At 50.2% G+C, this 19,246-nt stretch overlaps 1 protein-coding gene across 2 annotated transcripts; it reads left to right on the forward strand.

Annotated features, from left to right (window-relative positions):
* Positions 1-789: 789 nt before the first annotated feature.
* On the forward strand, positions 790-17,509 carry SDC4 (syndecan 4). Of its 2 annotated transcripts, none has more exons than XM_031591015.2 (5): positions 790-944; positions 12,786-12,927; positions 13,758-13,810; positions 14,042-14,225; positions 15,337-17,507. In XM_031591015.2, the coding sequence occupies exons 1-5, from the start codon at positions 882-884 to the stop codon at positions 15,486-15,488; spliced, it is 594 nt and encodes a 197-aa protein (XP_031446875.2). In that variant the 5' UTR covers positions 790-881; the 3' UTR covers positions 15,489-17,507. The 2 variants fall into 2 exon arrangements, with proteins under 2 accessions (XP_031446875.2, XP_031446883.2); XM_031591023.2 differs by lacking the exon at positions 790-944 and adding an exon at positions 1,891-4,332 and having other exon boundaries at positions 15,337-17,509.
* The last annotated feature ends 1,737 nt before the right edge of the window (positions 17,510-19,246 follow it).

A 19,246-nucleotide genomic window follows, 5' to 3' on the forward strand; every position in this document is an offset into this window, starting at 1 on the left:
AGCTGAGAACCAAATCTAGCAGAGTTTGCATCTACAGCAGGCTGATGGGATCACAGCACACATTGCTCTGTCAGCTGGGTGTTGATTCCCCAGTCAGAATGTATGTTATTCTCAGTAAGGTAAAGCTCAAATGCAGGGCAGTGTGATTGCAGTGAGCAAGGCACGGGGACAAGGGGCATCCGTGTGGTTGTTCAGGTGAACCCCGGGCTGTGCAAGGGCAGAAAGAAATGGATGCTGCCAACAGACACAAGCAAACACTCAGCGTGGGGCAAAGTAATAAATGGCAAAAAAGAAAAAAGAAAACACACACACACAAACCATCTGAAATAGTTAAACTGTGCTGAAGATGGGTGTTGTTTTTTATTAGCAGGGTGTATTTTTTATTTTTTTTTTTGACGCTTCCCACTTACACAGAAAAGAAACGGAGCGGTTTCATTTTCCACCTCCAAACAGAACCGCGTGACGCAACGCACCGCTTCAGAACCGCGGCGACGACACGGCGAGAGGCGGACAGAAAACCCCTCCGCTATCTGCGAGCACAACACTCTCGCTTTTGGAATGCTGCGAAAACCAAACTGGCGCATTCGCTTTCCCCCCTTTTCCATTTCTGCCCCCCCTTCCCTCCCCATCAGCCGCTATCTGTTCCAGCCGGGATGGGGCACGCAGCGCACGACGCTTCGCTCCCCCCCCCCTCTCCCTCCGGGAGCTGCGGGCATTCCCTGCGGGGCGGGGCGGGGCGGGGCGATGCGGTGTTGTTCGCTCCGCCTCCGCGGGCCGCACCGCGGCTATAAGCGGCGCTGCGGCGGGGAGCGGGCAGAGCCGCTGCCGTCCGCGTTCGCCGTCGGGTTCCGTTCGGATTCAGCGCCCCGCACCGCCTCGCCATGCCGCTGCCCCGCGCCGCCTTCCTGCTCGGCCTCTTGTTGGCCGCTGTCGCCGCCGAGTCGGTGAGTGCCGCTTCCCCCCGCAGCCCCGTGTGCCGCTCCTCCTCCTACCAACTTGCCCCTTTTGCCTTCTCCTATCGGCTCCGGCGGAATTAACGCGGGGCGTGCGGGTGCGTCGTAGAAACGAACCGCTCTCCGTTCCAGCTTTGATCTCCAACTGCTGGTTATGGACTTATTGGCCTTTAATCCCTCTTTTATTGCCGGTTTATGATGGCTTAGGTGTGCAGTGCGTTGCCGCATCTGGGTGCGTGCTCCTGTCGTACCGGGACGTGCCTGCGTTGGTTCCTGCTGTCCTCATGGCTCTCGGACCAACCTTACTTTTCTAAGGGAACGGATGAATAATTTAAGACTCCTTTAAACATAAGAAAGTAAAATAAAGGAGTTCTAGTGCTTCAGAGTGGTACATGTGTTGTCTTCCCTGTGAAGCAGAGGTTTTGGGGGTCTGCCTTCCCTGTTTGTTTCTGTGTTTGTGTCCCTCTTCCCAATAGCACAGGATCTCTGTGTCCGTTTGAAGAAGTTGCTGATGTTAATGTAATTACTACAGGAGATGTAAGGATCTCAAAACTAGGTTTGATTATCCCTGTTGCTCTGTTCTGTGTGGATCTGGGTGTCAGATAAGCACTGGCACTGCTTTCCAGTAAGGGCAGGCTGGGGGGCTGCTGGTTGTGAACTGGGAACATCACACAGAACATCAGCAGCGATTGTCAGCTGCTCTCTGCTAGGGCCAACCAACTCCAATCCACTTTGCTCTAATCTGATGCTTTTATCCCTGCTATTAAGCACGTGAATTGTGCCTTCAAGAGCTGGCCCAAACCAGTAGGGCAAACTTTTGGGGCAGACAACATCTGGAAGCTGCATTGACCATGTTTGGTATGAAATGCAGCTTGATGTCTCTGGGGAATGGAGTGGACTGCAAGCATCGAATTTCTGCAAAGACAACAAATTTTGAACAGATGGATCCTGTAGGTCCTTTTGCGGAGCCATATGGAGTGTTTGTCAGTGTCGTCTTGGCTGCGTCAGGCGGGCTGTGTGCTCCAGCAGTAATACTGACCTACTCCAGAGTCCTGTGCAAACAAACAGTTTGGGTTTCAGGCTGCCAGGGAGGAGACAGGATGACAAAGTTTGGGAGAGCACCGCTGCTGCTCCTCCTCTTCGTTTTTATAGCCTTGCCAAAACGTGCAGAGCTGCACAGCGTGCGGCAGGGTGAAGGCAGGTACCTGTTTCTTCACAAGACGGGGATTGTATTTCTTGTGCTTACGTAAGGATATGGCTTCTGAGAGTGATTTGGTGCCTGAACGTTTCCCCGAGCCTGTGCAAACAGAAATGCTTTGGCTCCTTTCCCCTCACACAGCTTGTTGGCATGGATGGGATTTGTTGGTGTGAAGCAATCCTGGATGTGTAAAAGGGTGGGGACTGTGAGCAAAGTGCCTGAGTGTGACGTTGGTGCCGGGGTGGTGGGTGGCTGCTGTACTGCAGCTTGGTGTGAGGACATCACCTTGTTCCCTCATGGGGGTGGGGGCTTTCCAGTTGGATCTGTGCTCCTCAGCCCTCCTTGAGCAAGTGCTCCAGGGAATAAAGGCTATAGGGAGGGCTGTGCTGGGCATCCAATGGGCTCTGGGGAGATGGATGGGAAGCCAGCAGTGCAGCTAATGTATGGGATGAGTGGAGCTAAGGAGGAGCAGGGCACCATGGCAGAGCTCTGCCTGAACTTCTGGAATCTAGCTGGCCCCTGGAAGTATGGGGGGAGACGAGTATTTCCAGCAGTTTTGTCTTTGCTGCAGGCTTGAGCTGCTCCTGTTGTTAATGCTATTGAAGAAGACTGCTTCTGCTGTGAGCTCAGCAGCACAAATGGTCTGCAAGCTGCAGCCATCCTGCTTTGCTGCCTCAAAGAAAGCAGAAAGTTTCCACGCAGTGCTGCTTTGTGTTCGTGCATCCCCAGCAGCGCAGCCGAGCAGAAATCCATCCTGAAAGCTGCTGGCTGAGGAAGGTGCAGGGAAAGGGGGAGGCCTTGTGCTGGCTGTGGGCTCCATTTCTGGTTTAAGGCAATCATGCTTGGAGGACTTCTGATTGGCAAAGCTGGTGTCTTGTTGATGATAGCCATGTTTGGAAAGTAGTGCAGCATTATTAATGTTAAAACCGGTTTGGCTTGTCCTGCTGCCATTGATCCCCCAGGCCTGTTCTTTCTGCTCTTTGCCCAGTTTCTCATCTGTCCCTCCCAGTCAAATCAAGACACAGCTATCTGTGTGTTTTACTTTATTTTACTTAATGACTTGGCAAGCCTGTGGGGCAGCTGAACATCTGCAACAAATCCTGGCTTTTGCCTTGGCCTACCTAAAATGCAGAGTGGTAGGATTGGAAGTGGGAGGTGATGCCCCTTGCTCCTGAAGGGAAGGAGCCTGTTGCTTTTGGTGGCCAAGCCTGGAGCTGATTGTCATGATGAATGCTGGGAAGGTGTGGAAGACAGTATGCTCTCCAGTGCCTTGTACCTTGTTGGGAATGGCCCGTGGGAAGGAGACTGGGGGCTGAACTTTGAGGTTTGTTGGCTCGCAGAAGTTAAGGCAGCTGGACAATGTGACTGCTTGTTTTCCTGCCCCTCCTGCTGCTGTCTCCCAAGACCTTGGCATTTCAAGGTCCTGCTGAGGTCTGTATCCAGTCCAACAGTTGTGGAAATGTTTTTTCCTATGCGTTTTCACCTCTTCCCTCCTCTCTGAGCCTTTGCTGTTGCCTTGTGTGCCTGAATGTTTGGGGTCAGGAGACTATTCCCTGTTCTCACCCTGCCCTGGTGTTCTTGGAGTGACCCATCACTTTCCTGATGCACTTGTCCCACTTCCACCACGAGGCTGGAGGCTGCTCAGAGTGCAGACTTCAGCAGAGTTCTTCCCTTCTGACTCCCACTGCTGGGAAATGCTCTGGAAGTGCTGATGGCTCAGGACTCCCCAGCTAATACTTTGGCTAGATAAAAATGGAACATCCGTCCTTTGAAGCACTTCTTTGCTCTCAAGTTAAGGTTTATCCTCTCCAGATTGCTTTTAAATCCTTGCAGCTGGATTCTCCCCTCTCAGCTCAGTACAGCTTGTTCCTCGATGCCCTATGACAACAGAGGGGTCCTGCTGCTTTTGTAGCCTCAGATGTGAAGCTAATGCAGCTGAAGCACTAAAACTGGACAGATCCAGCACATCTGACCTCTGGGCTGCTGTTGTGGAGAGTGTGTGGCTGTTTGTTGAGACGGTGTGGAATGCAAACACTTCAGATTAAGGATTCAAATGATCTGCGCTCTAGAATGAGGCTGTTGTGATGAAACTGGGCTTGGTGGCTCTGAATAGACACAGCAGCCTGGTTGGAGTTGGCGTGTAATGAACTACTGCACTGAGGGGCTGTGAAGGATCCCATGGTGATGATCTGTTAGGGCTGCATTTTTGGGATTAGTTCAGATTTCTATTTTTGTGTTTTTCTCTAATCATGTACTCAGATGTCCGGTAAGTGCTGGTACCTCAGTCCAGCTCTGCTGTGTGCTGCCACCCCTGCAGCAGCAGCGTGTGACTCAGGGTTTCTGGCACTCAGCTCCCTGAGACTGCTGTCACTGTGTGAGTAACTGCTCTGCCCTGGCCCCAATGCAGTGACTCAGACTTGCTTGGCACTGGGGCACAGTGCTGGTTCCCTTATGGGGGAAGGAGAGGGGTAAATGCAGAGCTGGTGCTGCTGAGCAGCCAGGCTGTGCTGTCTGACTGCTGCCTCCCGTCTCATCTGTCTCAGTTTGTTGCTCTCTGCCATGTTACTAGCTGAATTAGTATTGGCGAAGGCTTCTGAGAAATCAGTGTTGTCTCAAGCAGCCTCTAACTTGCTCTGGCAGCTCCATGGGTGCTGCCTTTTCAGACAGATACAGCTGGATGGGGAGAGGAGTGTGGTGATATCTGAAGTGACCGAAAGTGTTCAGAGCAAGGCAGAGGAGTGAGAAGTCATAAAGAGGAGGCTGAGTATGAATTCCGAATCTAGAGAAAATGTCAGCGTGGGAGGGGGAGGCACGTAAGACACAGCTACGTTACTCTCGATTTCCAAAGGCTGTCTGCCTTCAAAAATACCCTCATTGTAAAAGCCTTGTTTCTGCTAGAAATATGTGCTCGTGTCGGTTGTATCCGTGAGTCCTTTGAGGCTGAGACTGCTTACAAAACACCGAATGGTTCTTGTTAGACAAATCATTGGGATAACTGAAAAATCAAAGCTGTTAATTAAAATGTCAGCGAGACACTCCTTGGGGTGGGAAGGAGACTGCTAGGCACGTAGTGCGTTACCCAAGCAGCCTGTGTCATGCAGCAAAACCCAAGTTTCTTCTTGCTTAAACAAATTGTATTCTGTTGGTCAAACAAATTCAGTCTTGGGAAGGATTTCTGCCTTCTGATGTTGCCCAGCTTTGGCTGCTGAGAGGAAGGTGTTTCCATCGCAGTGTAAGCAGATCTGTGCTGCCTGTCTGCTGTAAAACCCCGAAGACAAACTGCTGTGGCCCTGCCCTGTTTACCTTGCTGGGAGGCTGACCCTACCTCCTGCCCTTTGGCTGCAGTTACAGTCAAACTGTAGTAATAAAAAGAGCTGTTGGTGTGCATTAATGACCGCACTGGGAAAGTGCCTGCCTTGGACTTGCAGCAAAACAAGCTGAATTGCACAGTGGTTGTGGATCTTGATGTGTGTCGGGTCTGGTTTTGCACTTGAGAGCAATGGGAGGTGGGATGCTGAGCTGGGAGCAGCAGGGCTCCTGTGGGTGGGGGCACGGATCCTGGCCAGTGTGGTGCAAGGAGGGTTGCAGAACTGCTTCTGGGGGCTGTATTCCTCCTTCAACAGCTGAGAACTTTCTACTGACCTCCTTCCTCAAATGGAAATACATGGAGTTAGTACTGATGTCAGGAGCTTGGGCTCCAAAGACTCTGTTCCCAGTGAGATAAATATTTATTACGAGTCCACAGTGCAGAGCAGACTGTGGAGCCAGGCTCTTGCAGGAGACTGTTTATGTGCGGGCTGTTCTTGGCGCTAACTCCAAATTTCCTGAGGCTGAGTATGAGGAGCTGGTACCGTGCGTTGGTTACTAAATGACTTGTTAATCTGGTTGGGTGCAGGCTTCACAGAGCTGAGGAAGGAGGGAGCAAAGCAATAACTTTGTCACAGTCAGGAACAGAGGGACCACGAGTGTGCAGAGAAGTGGTGAGGGAGCTGGGAAGCTGCTGGCAGCCCACCTCTGCTTGCAGAGGGTAGGAAACAGGGCCCAGAGAAGGGAGTGCTGCTGGGAGCAGGTGTGTAGTGCTGTAGGATGGGCTGCATGGTCTACAGCAGCACTGCTGGCTGTGTGCTGGCCCCAAGCCAGGGCCACCTCTGTGCAGCCAGTGATGGCTCTAGTTAAAGAAACAAAACAACACAACAAAAAATCTCCATGCACCAAAACTCCAATCCTTACCGTAGTAGCTAAGAAGAGAAAATCCCTGCTGTTGTGCTGTTGACGTTTTGTGTTCATACAAATGCTTACACAGGCATAGCCTGATAGCAGAGTGGTCCCACTCTTTCATCCTGAATGCTTTCAGACTGATAACTTCCTCTGCTGCATGCTGTTTGGCTGGCAGCTTTACCAACAGCACAACCAAAAATAGCCCAACCTGGGCTCAGCCGAAATCTTTGGGCTCCTACTTCTGATTAGATTAAAGTAGGTGGTAGGGGGGAGGAATTTGTAGGGCACAGCGCTGGGAATCTTGGCTGCACAAACAAGCTGATAGCTGCCTGGGAAAGGCTCTGTGCTCCTGAGCCTTTGAAGTCTGTGTCTGCCCAGCTTAGTCTGCTAACGTGCTGGCATGAGGGAGTGCAGAGAGCCTGAAAATGCACGTCACACGATTCTTGCTGAGTGGAAATTCTGCTTGCACGTGTGTTGGGAAATACTGGGTGTTGTATTCTAGGGAAGGGCAGCGAGGGCAGGCCTCGCCCTGGGAGAGGGGGAAATGTGATATACAAAGTATCCCAAGCTTGGGAAGCAGTCCTGGATGGAGAAGCTGGTGTGCTGGAGCCTTTACATCCTTTTGATTCCTCTACCCCCTGGGCGGGGATCCCAGAGGAGCTTCATGGGTTAGAATAGGTAACTCAGTGTGTTGAGAGTCCTAAAACTGAACCCCCTTTTTAGCCTTGGATAGACTTCTCCTGAACTGAGACCTCCAGTACTGAAGTATATGAACTACTTACAATTAGATTTGCGACAGCACAGAAACCCTATTGAACTGGATTTGAATTCCTGTCTCTGACCTGGAGAACCGCTCAGGCTCAGCACGGCCCCATTGCAGTTGTTTTCCTCCCCAAGTCACATGAGCTCCCACTTTCCCCTGTTGCAGTTTTCCTCTGAACCTTATCTTTATTTGCTTCAGGGCAAGTGATTGACACACAGCCATCTGCAGCCTTGCTGAGCTCTGTAGCCCCTGGCTGGAGGGGAGCAGCAGCTGCCTCCTGCCCACCCTGCTGTCTGCTGTCCTGGCTCTGTGGGCCCTGGAGCTGGGCACCGAGTCTTTCCTGCAATTATTTTGCCTCTAAACAGTTCCCAGCATGTGCCTGGCTGGTGAAGGGCACCATCTTTATGGCTTTGCTCTTGGCTGATAATCAGGCAAGAGCAGTTAAACAGGAATTCATTCCTTTGTAATCTCTGTCCTTCTATTTGGTGCTGCATTATGGTCTGAGGAGAGAGTAGCTGTGTGTGAGCAGACCAAGGCAGCCGACATTTGACTTGGTATGTGCAGGAAAGCCTACTTAGCAAGCTCCCCATCCTGCAGAGACCAGGAGGGCTCAACCCCATGACAGGGAAAGGATCACTTTATAGAGCAGGTCACGCTGCAGAACCAGGATTATGGAGTCATTGGCACAGGGATTACGGCTTGGCTGCTGCGTGAGCCTTGGGAGAGCTGCTTGCTGCAACATGGCTTAAAGAATTATAGGGGATGTGCGGGCAGGGGGATGTGGGCTAGGCTGTGTGTGAGTGCTGGGCACGTGCTGCTCTTCTGGCCATGTGTAGCATGAGGTCTGCTGGGCTTGGCTAGCCAGTTACTTACTTGCTTGGACTGAGGCTGGGGGTGCTCCTCCTAATGACATGAAACGAGTGATGCTTTGTCAGCCTATATGTTCCTCTTGCTCTGCCTTACTGAGCAAGGTGCTGCTCCTTGCCTATACTTCTAAGCAAAATTGCACAGTTCTATATGCTCTTGCCTTACCCATCTGGCAAGAGCTCCCTCTAACTTCCATTTCAAGTTAAAACGGGAAGATAGCTGTCCTTGCCTGTTTCCCATGTGCTGAGGAGGACAGCTCTGGGTGTGCTCATCCCTTCCCAGTGCCGTGGGGTCCCTCAGCTCTTCTGCAAACTTCCAAACCTTTCTGGGCTTGCTTCTATGCTGCCTCTGGGCAGTTGCCTGCCTTGTCCAGTAGCCCTGCTATGTTCAAGTGAGCTGGGTGTGCTGTGGGGTTGTCAGGTGGCATTTGCTCATGGTAGCATGGGTCTGAGAAAGATGTTTTGTCACACAGTTCCAGCTTTCCCCTGCCTGACTCTGAAAAATGCGCAAAAAGGTACTCAGGAGAGCTCTGCCAACATCAGCATGTCATGCTCTGTGTCTATTAAATGCCTTATGGAAAAGAGATGGGGAAAAGCTCTGCCTAGAGACTGCTGGTAGAGTGTACCTATATCATGATGTTTCTTTTCTGTGGCTGTCTCCCCTCAACACAGGAATTTCCAATAGATCTGTTTGACTGGAGATCCAGTCCTGGCTCCAGCACATACCTACGTGCACCTGGGGCTCACATCATGGGTTTGAGGTGGTCTGTGTTGCTCTTTGTCATCTCTGGCCATTGAAGTGAAACAAAGTGATTGCCATCCTCTTGTGCCCAGAAAAAGCCACAGGAGAACCTTAGGTTTATTTGTCCCTGCAGGTTGTAAAGAGTTAACAGGCCTGCACCTCAGCACTCACTCCATTTGCAACCTCTCAGGCTGGCACAGCTCCACATGCTTTTGTCTAGGAAAGCTGACTTTCACCTTGCTCCTGTTTACTCCTGGATGTGTGTACACAGTGCTGGGAAGGGAGACGCACAGACCTCCAGGCCGTCGTTGTGGAGTTGTAAAGGAGATAAGGAGCTCCCTGTGCTCCAGGTGCCCGAGTCTCTGCAGATCTGCTCCCTGTGCAGCTTGCTGGTGATGGCTCTTCCAAGAAGCCTTTAGTTGAACCCTTGGTATGTTTGATCAGAGACAACGAGCAGCGTAAAAGCTGTTTAGTGTCTGAAAGCCTTGTTCCAGTCCCAGAATGCTTGATTTTGTAGAAGTTGTGGTGAGGATATGTGGGCTGGGGTAGGCAACTGCCTGGGTTTGGTATTTCCCACAACTAGCCAGCAGCTGGGGGACCTGCCCATGGGGCAGAGATCTGCTTGCTGCCTCAGCAGAGGGATGCTGCTGCTTTGGGGGTTGGTGGTATGTTGGGACTGTGAGCAGAGGTCCATCAGTGCTTCAGCCTTGCCTGCATGCCAGCTGTGCCCCTACTGGAGCAGGGCACACAGTGCCCATCCCTGTCTGGCTGTGCAGCCTGACCTGGGCTTGTGAGTCCTCTGTGCTGCGAATGATGTCCACAGTTCAAGTGCCTGATGTCTAGCAGGGCATAAACTTTTATTTTTGCCACTGGCAGGCAGGAAAAGCTGCTCCATCCCTAGCACATTGGCTAATCCCCTCAGTGCTTACTGGGGATCAGAGCTGCTTAGTGTGAGGAAGAAATCCTGGAAGCAGCCTCCTGCAGTAGCAGCAGTTTTCTGCTCAGACCTCTCCTGGAAAGAAGCGTGTCAATAGCAGGGCTTGGCTTTGGCTGCTGGAGCAATGTGGGCTGGCCCAGCAACCAGTGTGCTGCTCCCAGCGGGTCTCCATCCTGAGACAGCAGGAGGACTCTGAATGGCTTGTGCCCTTCTCCAGCTGGCAGATGCAGAGGGTGTTCAGCTGAATGTGGCCTGAGATGCATTGGCACGGGCTGCCTGCTGCTGCTCTGTGTTCTGTGGCCTGGCAGCTCAGGGGATTCTGTGGTCGTAGGGAGGCTGAGTCTTCCCTCTTAGAAAGGAACGATACTTTCTGAGCAGCTCTACAGGGAAACCTTGTGGTGCTTGAGAAGCCGTGAGCCTTTGCTTTTGAGTCTGTGAAAGCACTGTGTGTCCTCTCACAGGTGTGTATGCAAGGAATGTGCCTGCTGCACATGCTGTACCCACTGTAACTCTTCTTGGGCTGCCAGGACCCGTCTCAGGAGCTTGCTCCTTGGGAGAGCATGTCCCAGGGCCTGGAGGGCACACACACAGCAGGGCACACACCGAGGTGCCCGGCAGCCCTCCAGCTTCCTGTGCTTTGGGGTGAAGCTGTACGAATGAGGCTTGCTGCCCGCAAGAAAAGCTTTCTGTGGGCTTTGAAGAGCTCTCCTGGCTTCCAGGAATTTCCTTGCCCTTACTCAAGAGGATGATGAAGAGTGAGTTTAGGGAACGCTCCCCTGTAATCTTATTTATGTTTCTGAGTCAGTAATTTCCTTGCTATGTCCTCTGGCTTGTAAACACTGTCTCTCCTGATTTAAATAGGGCTTTCTGATAGACGAACGTGGTGCATTCCATGGTGTGTACTAATCACCATGGCTGACTGCCATGGCTTTGCCTATGTCTGGACTGATCTGATAAGGCTGGCCTGCTGTCCAGCCACTCAGTGGCCTGAATGTGGCCTTCCTTGAGCCACCCTGGCCAGGAGAGGCTGTTGACCGTTGTGATTCACAGTGGTGTGAGCTGGCATGGGGTGCAGTACAGCCTGGCTATGTGACCTGGCAGCCTGCTTGAGCACACACAAACATGGCTCTACTGTCCTAGCTCAGGTGGACTGGAGTTCATCCTCCCTGCACCTCGATGGGATGGCTGTGAGCTGTAATGGGAGTGTGGCTGCGTGCTGGCAGCAGTTCCCATGGCAGGTCGGGTTTTGGCTGGGTTTCATGTATCTTGAGATGAATTTGCCTTGGAGCAAGTGATCAACAATGTTAGGAACACCTGGTTCCAGGAGGCAGGAGGATTTCTTCCCAGCAGTCCTTCCTCCCCAGGCCCCTTCCCATTGCCCTGTGCCAGCTGAGGCAGAGAGGAGCAGGGCTCTGGGAGAGCTGGGCTCAGTGCTTCCTGCCCTGAGGCAGTTCAGTTGGTTGTCCTCCAGCAGTGTTGCAGGGGAAACCAAAGATACCACAATAAGCTAATGAAAAGCACGTCTAGTAGCCACTGCTCTTCATGCAGAATGAGAAGCATCCTGCTCTCACCACAGGGCCTTGTTTGTGGCAAAACAAATATGCTAATGGCAGGGAAATCTGGGCTGGGGCTGTGGGTAGAGGAAGCTGACACATGGCTCTAAAATCAATAGTGGGCACAGTTTGTCAGTTGGTTTGTCATTTGGTGTCACTGCTGGGCTGGAGGATATTTCACACCTGGCTGGGCTGGCAGGGGGCTGCTCCAAGTCTTGGAGCTGCACAGCCTGTCCTAGCAAAGCAGTGAGCAGCAGAGCTTGGGGGGTGAGACCAGGATCCAACTGACCATGGTCTCTGTTCTCCCACTTAAGCTCATGAACTGTACTTTCCCAAAGCCCTGAAGTGTGAAGAGCTGTGGGATGAAGGCATAGTTGTGGCTGTTCAAAAATGTTCTCCTGGGATAAACCTCCAGGACTTAAACCACAAAGATGCTGAAGAAGTGCATGCCCAGCATTTCTGTGGGGACAGCAGAAAAAAACAATGTGACAGCCTAGCCCTTAGCTATAGGACCTGTCTGCCTGCATCGTGCTCCTTGCCTTCAGGGAAGGGGTTAAGTTCCCACTATGCCAATGACTTCATGGCTGTGGAATTGGAGGCAGCTGAGCTGGAATCTGTGGGCTGGTATTGGGCAATGAAACTGCATCTGCAGGACCCTCACCTGGCCCCAGGCTCCTGGGAGAAGAGCGATGCTTTGGGGAAATTGCATAACCCTGGCAAGGGTGGGAGGTTTGGGCTTGTGGCTCCTTCAAGACCCAAGTGCAAATCAGTGCTAGTGTCTAAATTGCTGCTGTGGCCAAACAGCTGATTGTCTGAGCGGCTCTTCTGGCCAGGCTGCTCTGCAAGCTGGGCAGGCTGCCCTTCTACACTGCTGTTTTGCTAATGTGTGTCTGCAGCTACAGCCGTTAGACTCTTGGATCCTGAGCTTCATTTCATAGACTTGTTTACACAGATTTCAATAGGTGAGGCAGGGGAAGCTCTTCCTTTGGGCGGGTCATTATTGATAGCGAATGCTCTTGAACATCACACTGAATTGCAGTGCAATTCAGCGGAACTGGCAGACCAGTTTTAACCCTTGGGTAATAAAGTAGGTTTGTTCTCAGTGCAGGAGGCAATGAATTGCCTTGATGTGAAGCTTCAGTGCTGTGCAAAAACAAAACAAAACACCCTGACTTATAGGTGCCAGGCTTTTTCTCTGGGAACAGGAAGTTCTTCCAAATCCCCCTTTACGACAAACTGAAGGCATTGTTTTCTGCTACGAACTCCTGACCAAGATCCTGTTGTGTTGTTTCCATCCCGTGGTTGTTCAGTGAACCTCCTGAATCTGCAGCTCTCAGGAAATTCCCCTCTATGACTTCTCATTTCTGTTCTGAGATATTCTAGGGGAATTCAGCTGCTTCCAGTGAAGATAATGTCTTGTTGGAGAGGAAGTTCAGCATTTAATGTTCTTGTGATGGAAGCAATGTGCTCAGAACAGGTCCTGAACTGCTGATCTTTTGTGAAACCCTTCCCAGCAGTTGTCTGAAACTTAACTCTTATCCCCTCCTCTCCCCAGGTGAGAGAAACAGAGACCATGGATGCCCAATGGTTTAACTACCCTGGCTCTGGAGACCTGCCAGATGATGAAGACATTGGTGAATTCACACCTCACTTAACTTCTGATGACTTTGATATAGATGACGTGTCTGGCTCTGGAGGTGAGTGGGGAAGTATGTAACCCTGTGCCAGCAACTGCAGAATGAGCAAGTGAGGGTATAACCAGAGCTCCAGAAGGAGCTGCGGTGTGCCAGGTGAAGATGAGAGAGCCCTGTGGGTTGGAGGAAAGCAGTGAAAGTGGTTGAATCACCTGGGGAGGACATGGAGTCCAACCAAATGTTGGAGGCTGGGACTCTTTCCTTAGAACTGTGAAGAACTTGTGAGAGTCTTAACAAATAAATAGAATTCTAATCTTGAGGCAGTGTTAAAAGGCTTAAAGCTTACCTTGTTTAGCCTCAGCTGAGACAGTAAAGGGCTAACTGGTGTGCAAGTGAACTCTGTGACATGCAAAGCTCCCTGCCCAAACCAGTTTCAGCAGCTCCTTGTCCCCTTTATGTGAGCATTTGTTCTCTGAATGGAAAAGAACAAGTCCTGAAATCGGTACCTGACATGTTTGGGCAGATCTGGTGACTAGAGGTTTAGCAAGCTATCCTCTAGGGGTGGGTGGTGAGAGCTTTGCCCTCCCTTGGCACTAGCTTAGCAAGCTGTGGCAGACCTGCTCTGCAGAGCAACTCCAGATAATCTGCAGCAGGGTCCCATGGATACAGCTGAAGATCCCTGGTGTGCACGAGGTGTTGCTCTTGGGATTGCATCTCTTGATCTTGTGCAATCAAAACTATCAAGTGATGGATGCTCCAGCAGATAAGAGGGAACTGTATTCAGGAGAGAACTAGAGTCCTAGTTAGACTGCGGTTGCTGGAAGTGTTGGAATTATGGAGAAACAGGTTGTAATATGAGGAACACTTAGTGTGCTCTTGTTCCCTTCCTGCAGACTACTCGGATTCCGATGATGCCATGTACCTGACCACTGTGGATACTCCTGCGGTAGGTGCTACCTTTACATTTTCTTTTAAGCCACTCTGGTTTGTCTTGGAAGCTTTCTGAATACCCTTCCCCCTGCAAGATGAGGCATCGAGACAAATCTACCTGCATGAGCCAGAACAGCACACTTATAAAGCACTGAGCAAACTTTCCTTTCCTTGCACGCCCTCCCACTTCCAGCTGCAGGTAGGCTGGGTGCTGCTTACTGATGGGTGTGGTGTCTGTTCTCTGCAGATATCTGACAACTATATCCCTGGAGATATAGAGAGGAAGATAGAAGGCGAGAAGAAAAACACAATGCTGGACAATGAAATCTTTCCAGACAAAGCTTCACCTGTTGAAGAGAACCTGTCCAACAAGATCTCCATGGCAAGCACAGCCAACAGCAGCATCTTTGAAAGAACAGAAGTTCTTACAGGTAATAATTCACACTGTTCTTAAACTCTAGCGATAAATTATTCGTATTGTAAATCAAAATGGCTTGCATTGTTCTCTGGGGAGCAGTTCCCTTCTGACAAGGCAAGTGAGTTGCATTACCACTGTGACTACCTGTAACCAGCAACTTCTGCCTTCTAGTCCTTGAATGGCAGAAGAACCTATTGCTTGCCTTGCTGGGTAAACAGCTTGTTTTTGAGCTTGTCACCTGACTGTTGGCTTAAACAAGAGTCACAAGTCATCTGACAGCTGCCGTGCACCTGCCAGCCTCAGCCAGAGGCATATCTAGCCATGAATCAACAATGTCATAAACTTCTAAAGCAAACACTGGCGTTGTCCTTCTAACCTCTGCCCAAGGCTTGACTTTTCTGAGCCCTGCCAGGGATGTAACAGCTCCTGTAAGGTGTCTGAGCACCTCATCAGCTGTTAAAATCCAACTTGCTCTGTCTGGAGCAAAGCCAAGCAGCATGTGGGACAGATCCTGCGCTTAGCATGATGGTCTGAGCTCTGGTCTTGGCAGGTCATGTTGATATGCAGCCATCCTTCTGCCTGGAAGACTGGATTGCCAGGCCACCCAACATCAGAGCTGGCTTAGTGCAGTGGGAAGGTGTCACAGCAAAAGAAACTTGATTGGAGGAGAAGGGAGAATCTTACAGGGTGATGGTGGGGAGCTGTTGCAGTATATTTGATGTATGGAATCTCCAGTGTGTGCTCACACAACCAATTGACAGCTTATTCAAATGAAAGCTGTGCCACCTTCCTGGAATTGATGCTCAGTGAGTTGGGGTGTGGCTCTTCTTGTCTCCAAGCATGGAGGTTGTCTTATCAGAAGTCCTTTTTAGCCCTTAACTGGAAGATCAGTATGGAATGTGATAGGTTAATGGTTGGGTGAAAATCAGTTTCTGGCTTTTTTTCCAAGAACATCTTCTGTTGCAGAAAGTGTCAGTACCTGTGGTGATAGGCATATGGGCAAAGCTGACTCGAGGCAGGTCTGGGGACTGGTGCTGTTGACAGATCCTGATCTAGGAATGATCTAGGAACTTGGAGTTGCCTCGGAGTTCAGACTGAATTCCATGTTTCCTTTCCCCCTGCAGCTCTCATTGCAGGAGGAGCAGTTGGCCTCCTGTTTGCTGTCTTCCTGATCCTCCTCTTAGTCTATCGCATGAAGAAAAAGGATGAAGGCAGCTACGACCTTGGGAAGAAACCGATCTACAAGAAAGCCCCTACAAATGAGTTCTACGCTTAAAGCTCAGCGGTGCTCTGTGCCCCTCGAGGGACAAATGGACTGTATGGAAACACTGTGCCCTCCAATGAGACGCGCTGAACAAACGCTCTTTTTGGATTGAATTTCAAAGTGACTTTGAAGGGGGGGGGGGACCAAACTTTCTACACGACCCATCCTGCTCAGCTAACAAGGGCCCAATGAAATACAGAGTCTTGGGGGTTGGGAAAAGGCTCAGTGTGGTTTTTTTTTTTTCTTCCTAAAGCTAGTGTAAAAACAATAAAGATGCCAAACTTTCTGCTTGTTTTTATAGAGGGTATATAAACACCAAACAGACTGTATGGAAGCAAACACCATGTGTTTGCAGCCAGAGCGCTGTGCTCAGATTGGCTGCTTCTATAGAAGATGGCTTTTTTTTATTATAAACCTTGCTAATAGACATCTTGCAGCAGGCTGTTGATGTGAAGCGTTTTTGTGAAGAACTATTTATGAATCTCTTACACTACCAATCACGTTGCCTTACTGGGGGAGTAGAGGGCCAACAGCTCCAAATCCCCCAATGCCATAAAGGGCTGATGGGAATGTCTTCCCCAAGAGACTTCTGTCTCTTCCTGTCTGCCCCAGGCAGGGGTCATTACTCTGTGCAATCAGGACAGCCCCTTTCTCTTGGCTATGTGACACCCTTTCCTTGCCTTTGCTCTTTTTTTTTTTTTTAGGATTGCCTGTAGGATTTTTATAACGAAACTTTAAAGAGGATAGCCTAATGTTTATATAAAGTTTTGTAGAAATTGTTTTGAAATAAAAAAAAAAATCTACTTTTTTAATTTCCTCAGATTTATTTTTTTCAATCCCCTTGTTTCCTTCTGGCATATCTCTGGAGATGTTTATGATTCATATTCAGAACTGCAGCAGATAGCTACAGTGTGGTCGCAGGTTTCTTCTGCTTCTATAGCAGCTACTGTAGAGGGTAAAGATATTTATGGTTTTCCTGTAATGTAGGTTTTGATTTTTTTTATTATTTTTTTAAAATAGAATTATTTATAGTTTCTGGAATGGCTGCTCTTTGCATCTGGTGACTTTTATCCTCCTTACGTAAAACGCTAATATAATGAGTCTCTGTGGAAACTATTTAAGCTTTATTCTGTGAATTTTAATTATAAATTCAAGGCAATAACTTCTAGAATTAATCTGTATGCAAAATTGGATTCATTATATGATTGAAGTAGGGGAAATATTAGTATTTCTAGCCTGTAATATATTATAATCAGTCCTATAGAGCTCTATATTATATTTTTACAGAGAAATATACAGCTAAGTGTAAAGGCTGGAGGTAACCCTTCAGCAGCCTCACTGTCTGTGAGGCTTGGTCTGTTTTGTACTGCTGTTTGGCCAGCATCTTGCCTGGAGTGCAGGTGGGCATCGGGTCTGCCTGGGTGGCAGCTCCCAGTTGTGGCTCTTGCACTGCATACCCTGTATGTAGCTCCTACCTCTCAGACCCATTCCCAGTGCTCCAAGAGCAGAGGCTGCAGTGCATGTCCTGTGTCAGTGCTTTGGTGTGTAGCTGTTTGGTGTGGTTTGAAGCCTGACCTGGGTAGGCAGCATGAAGCTGATGTAATCTAAACAGCTCCTCAAGCCTCCTGAGCAGGACTTTGAGGCTTTTGGCTGGATGCTTAGAGGCAACAGCACAAAGAAATGGGGTTTTAGCTGGTGGTGGCTGCTCCTTGGTGCTGCATTGGGGCAGCAGGCAGGGATGTGTTGATGTGAGTTTGGGAGGACTTTCCCAAGGGTGGTCCTCCAGCACATGTGTTTTTGGAAGCTGCAGGCTCTGGGGTGCTCTAAAAACTATGCAGAGTTGGATGTAGGGTAGGAAGGAGAGGGAGGACTCACTGCCTATGGACAGCACTGCCGGGAAGGCAGAAACAGTGTCTGCTTCTCTGGATATTTCGATTCTCTCATGTAACTGCTCTTGGGGATTTTCCACTGTTACTGACTATTTTTTTTTTTTTTTTTCCACAAATAAACTGGTACTTTCTAAAATTGGCTTCTTGGACTGTTTCTGATCTGGGATTACTTTTGGGAACTGGATAACAGAGTCTGTGTGTGTGTGTGACTCCCTGGTTTACCAAAGGGAGAGGCGTGCTGGGAGTGGTGTGGCAGTGCCCTGCAGCTCAGAGGGGCTTTGTCACTGTCCCCATTCCTGCTGCCCTGTAAGCTGCCCCTGTGGGAATAGCAAGGCTGGGCTTCTGGAGCAACCTGGTGCTGAGTTCTTCAGTCAAACAGTGTGGATCCAGCATGGCCTCCAGCTGGGAGATGTGTCCTCTGTGCCACCTCAACCCAGAGCAGCTCTTTGGTAAGCTCTGGGGGAGGCTGTGGCTTTGCCAGCCCCTCTGCCCTGGCACTTTGGTGCTCCTGAGGGATGGGGTTGGCTCTGCTTGCTGGGATGAGTGTTGAGTCTCCAAAGAAGTGCTGTGTTTAAATGGATTATTGTCCTTGAGAAAATCTAATTGCTCCTCCCTGCTAGGAACTCCTGCTCTGGGTGGCTGGGAGCAGTGTGTGCTCCCTTAGGGCTGCAGATACACTTTGGCTCTGTGCTGCTGCCTGCTCTGTGTCCAGGACTTCAGGTGTTGCTGGGCTGACCTCTGCTCCTGGGAGCTGCTGTTTGTCCAGACCTGGTGATGTATGATGCATCCTCTGTGTTCTTGTGCCTCCAACAGCTGGCGTGGGGTCTTGGCCTTGCTCCATAGGACAGCATTTGTTTGTCTCTTCCTTTCCCTAGGGCTTCATTTCAGTTGCAGGAATCCCTTGTGCTGTACTTGTGCAGTGCTCTGGATGGGCTCTGCAGGTCACAGGGTGCAGCACCCACAGACTCTGCTCCTTGCTGCCTACTGCTCTTCAGTGATGCTTTGCAGAACCCGCCCCCCAGCTCCGACCCCGGCTGTCATTCGGTCGCATTTCCTCCTGGTGCAGCTCTGCTCTTACACCAGAACCCCTGTTGAAGTTAGAGCTGAGCACTGCCGCCCTCTGCTGCGGGATGGGGCACCTTGGGGTGGGCTCCTCCGGGATGCTCTTAGCCGGGTGATCCCCGTTACCCCTCCCCGGGGCTCACCCAGGCCCCGCTCCGCTTTGTGGCTGCTGCCCCCTCCTGGCACCGCGCGCACCCCGCAGGGTTTTCTTCTTTTTTTTTTTTTTCCAATTATTTTTCCTCCTTTTTTCTTTTTCCTCCCTTTTTTTTTTCTCTTTACCCTTCTTTTTTCGTTTTCTATTTTTTCACTTTTTTTTTTTTTTTTTTTACTTATTCACCCTTCCCTCCCATCATCATCCTCCTTTTCCCTTTTCTTTTCTTTTTTCTTTTTTTGCCATTGCATTGCAAGAAAATCAATCTAATTAAAGCTTTGAGCTCCCAGCAGGTAACAGCTGCAGGCCTGGAGATGCAGAGAACTCTCATATCGTCATTATGGCTGAGTACTTATCAACCAGTTCACCCAGAGTGCATGGTGGGGAGGGCTCAGAAGAGGGATAAACCTTAACAAAGTGTCAGCTATGATATGCTGAAGCTTGTAGCAGGGCTATAGGTATGCTCTGAAGGATGCCCAGGCCCTGCCAAGAAGCATTGTTCCTCTGCAGAAGGCACCAAAAAGGCAGTGGGGTGCAGGACCTTGCTGTGCTGAGCATCACTGAGTGCAGCTTTGAGGTCAGACCAGGGACTCAGAAGCCAGAAGGGGCAGGTAGGGATTTCTCTGCTAAAATATCAATGGCTTGGGAACCGTGGAGGTGGGAAAAGA

This window comes from Phasianus colchicus, chromosome 17, assembly GCF_987193195.1.
Source record: "Phasianus colchicus chromosome 17, bPhaCol1.hap1.1, whole genome shotgun sequence".
Taxonomy (NCBI): domain Eukaryota; kingdom Metazoa; phylum Chordata; class Aves; order Galliformes; family Phasianidae; genus Phasianus; species Phasianus colchicus.

Bases quoted from the DNA above. Each gene is read 5' to 3' on its own strand.
- SDC4 (XM_031591015.2), top strand. From the start codon at position 882: ATGCCGCTGCCCCGCGCCGCCTTCCTGCTCGGCCTCTTGTTGGCCGCT. The intron at 13,811-14,041 runs GTAGGTGCTACC...TGTTCTCTGCAG, and splicing joins CCACTGTGGATACTCCTGCG to ATATCTGACAACTATATCCC. The intron at 14,226-15,336 runs GTAATAATTCAC...TTCCCCCTGCAG, and splicing joins AAGAACAGAAGTTCTTACAG to CTCTCATTGCAGGAGGAGCA.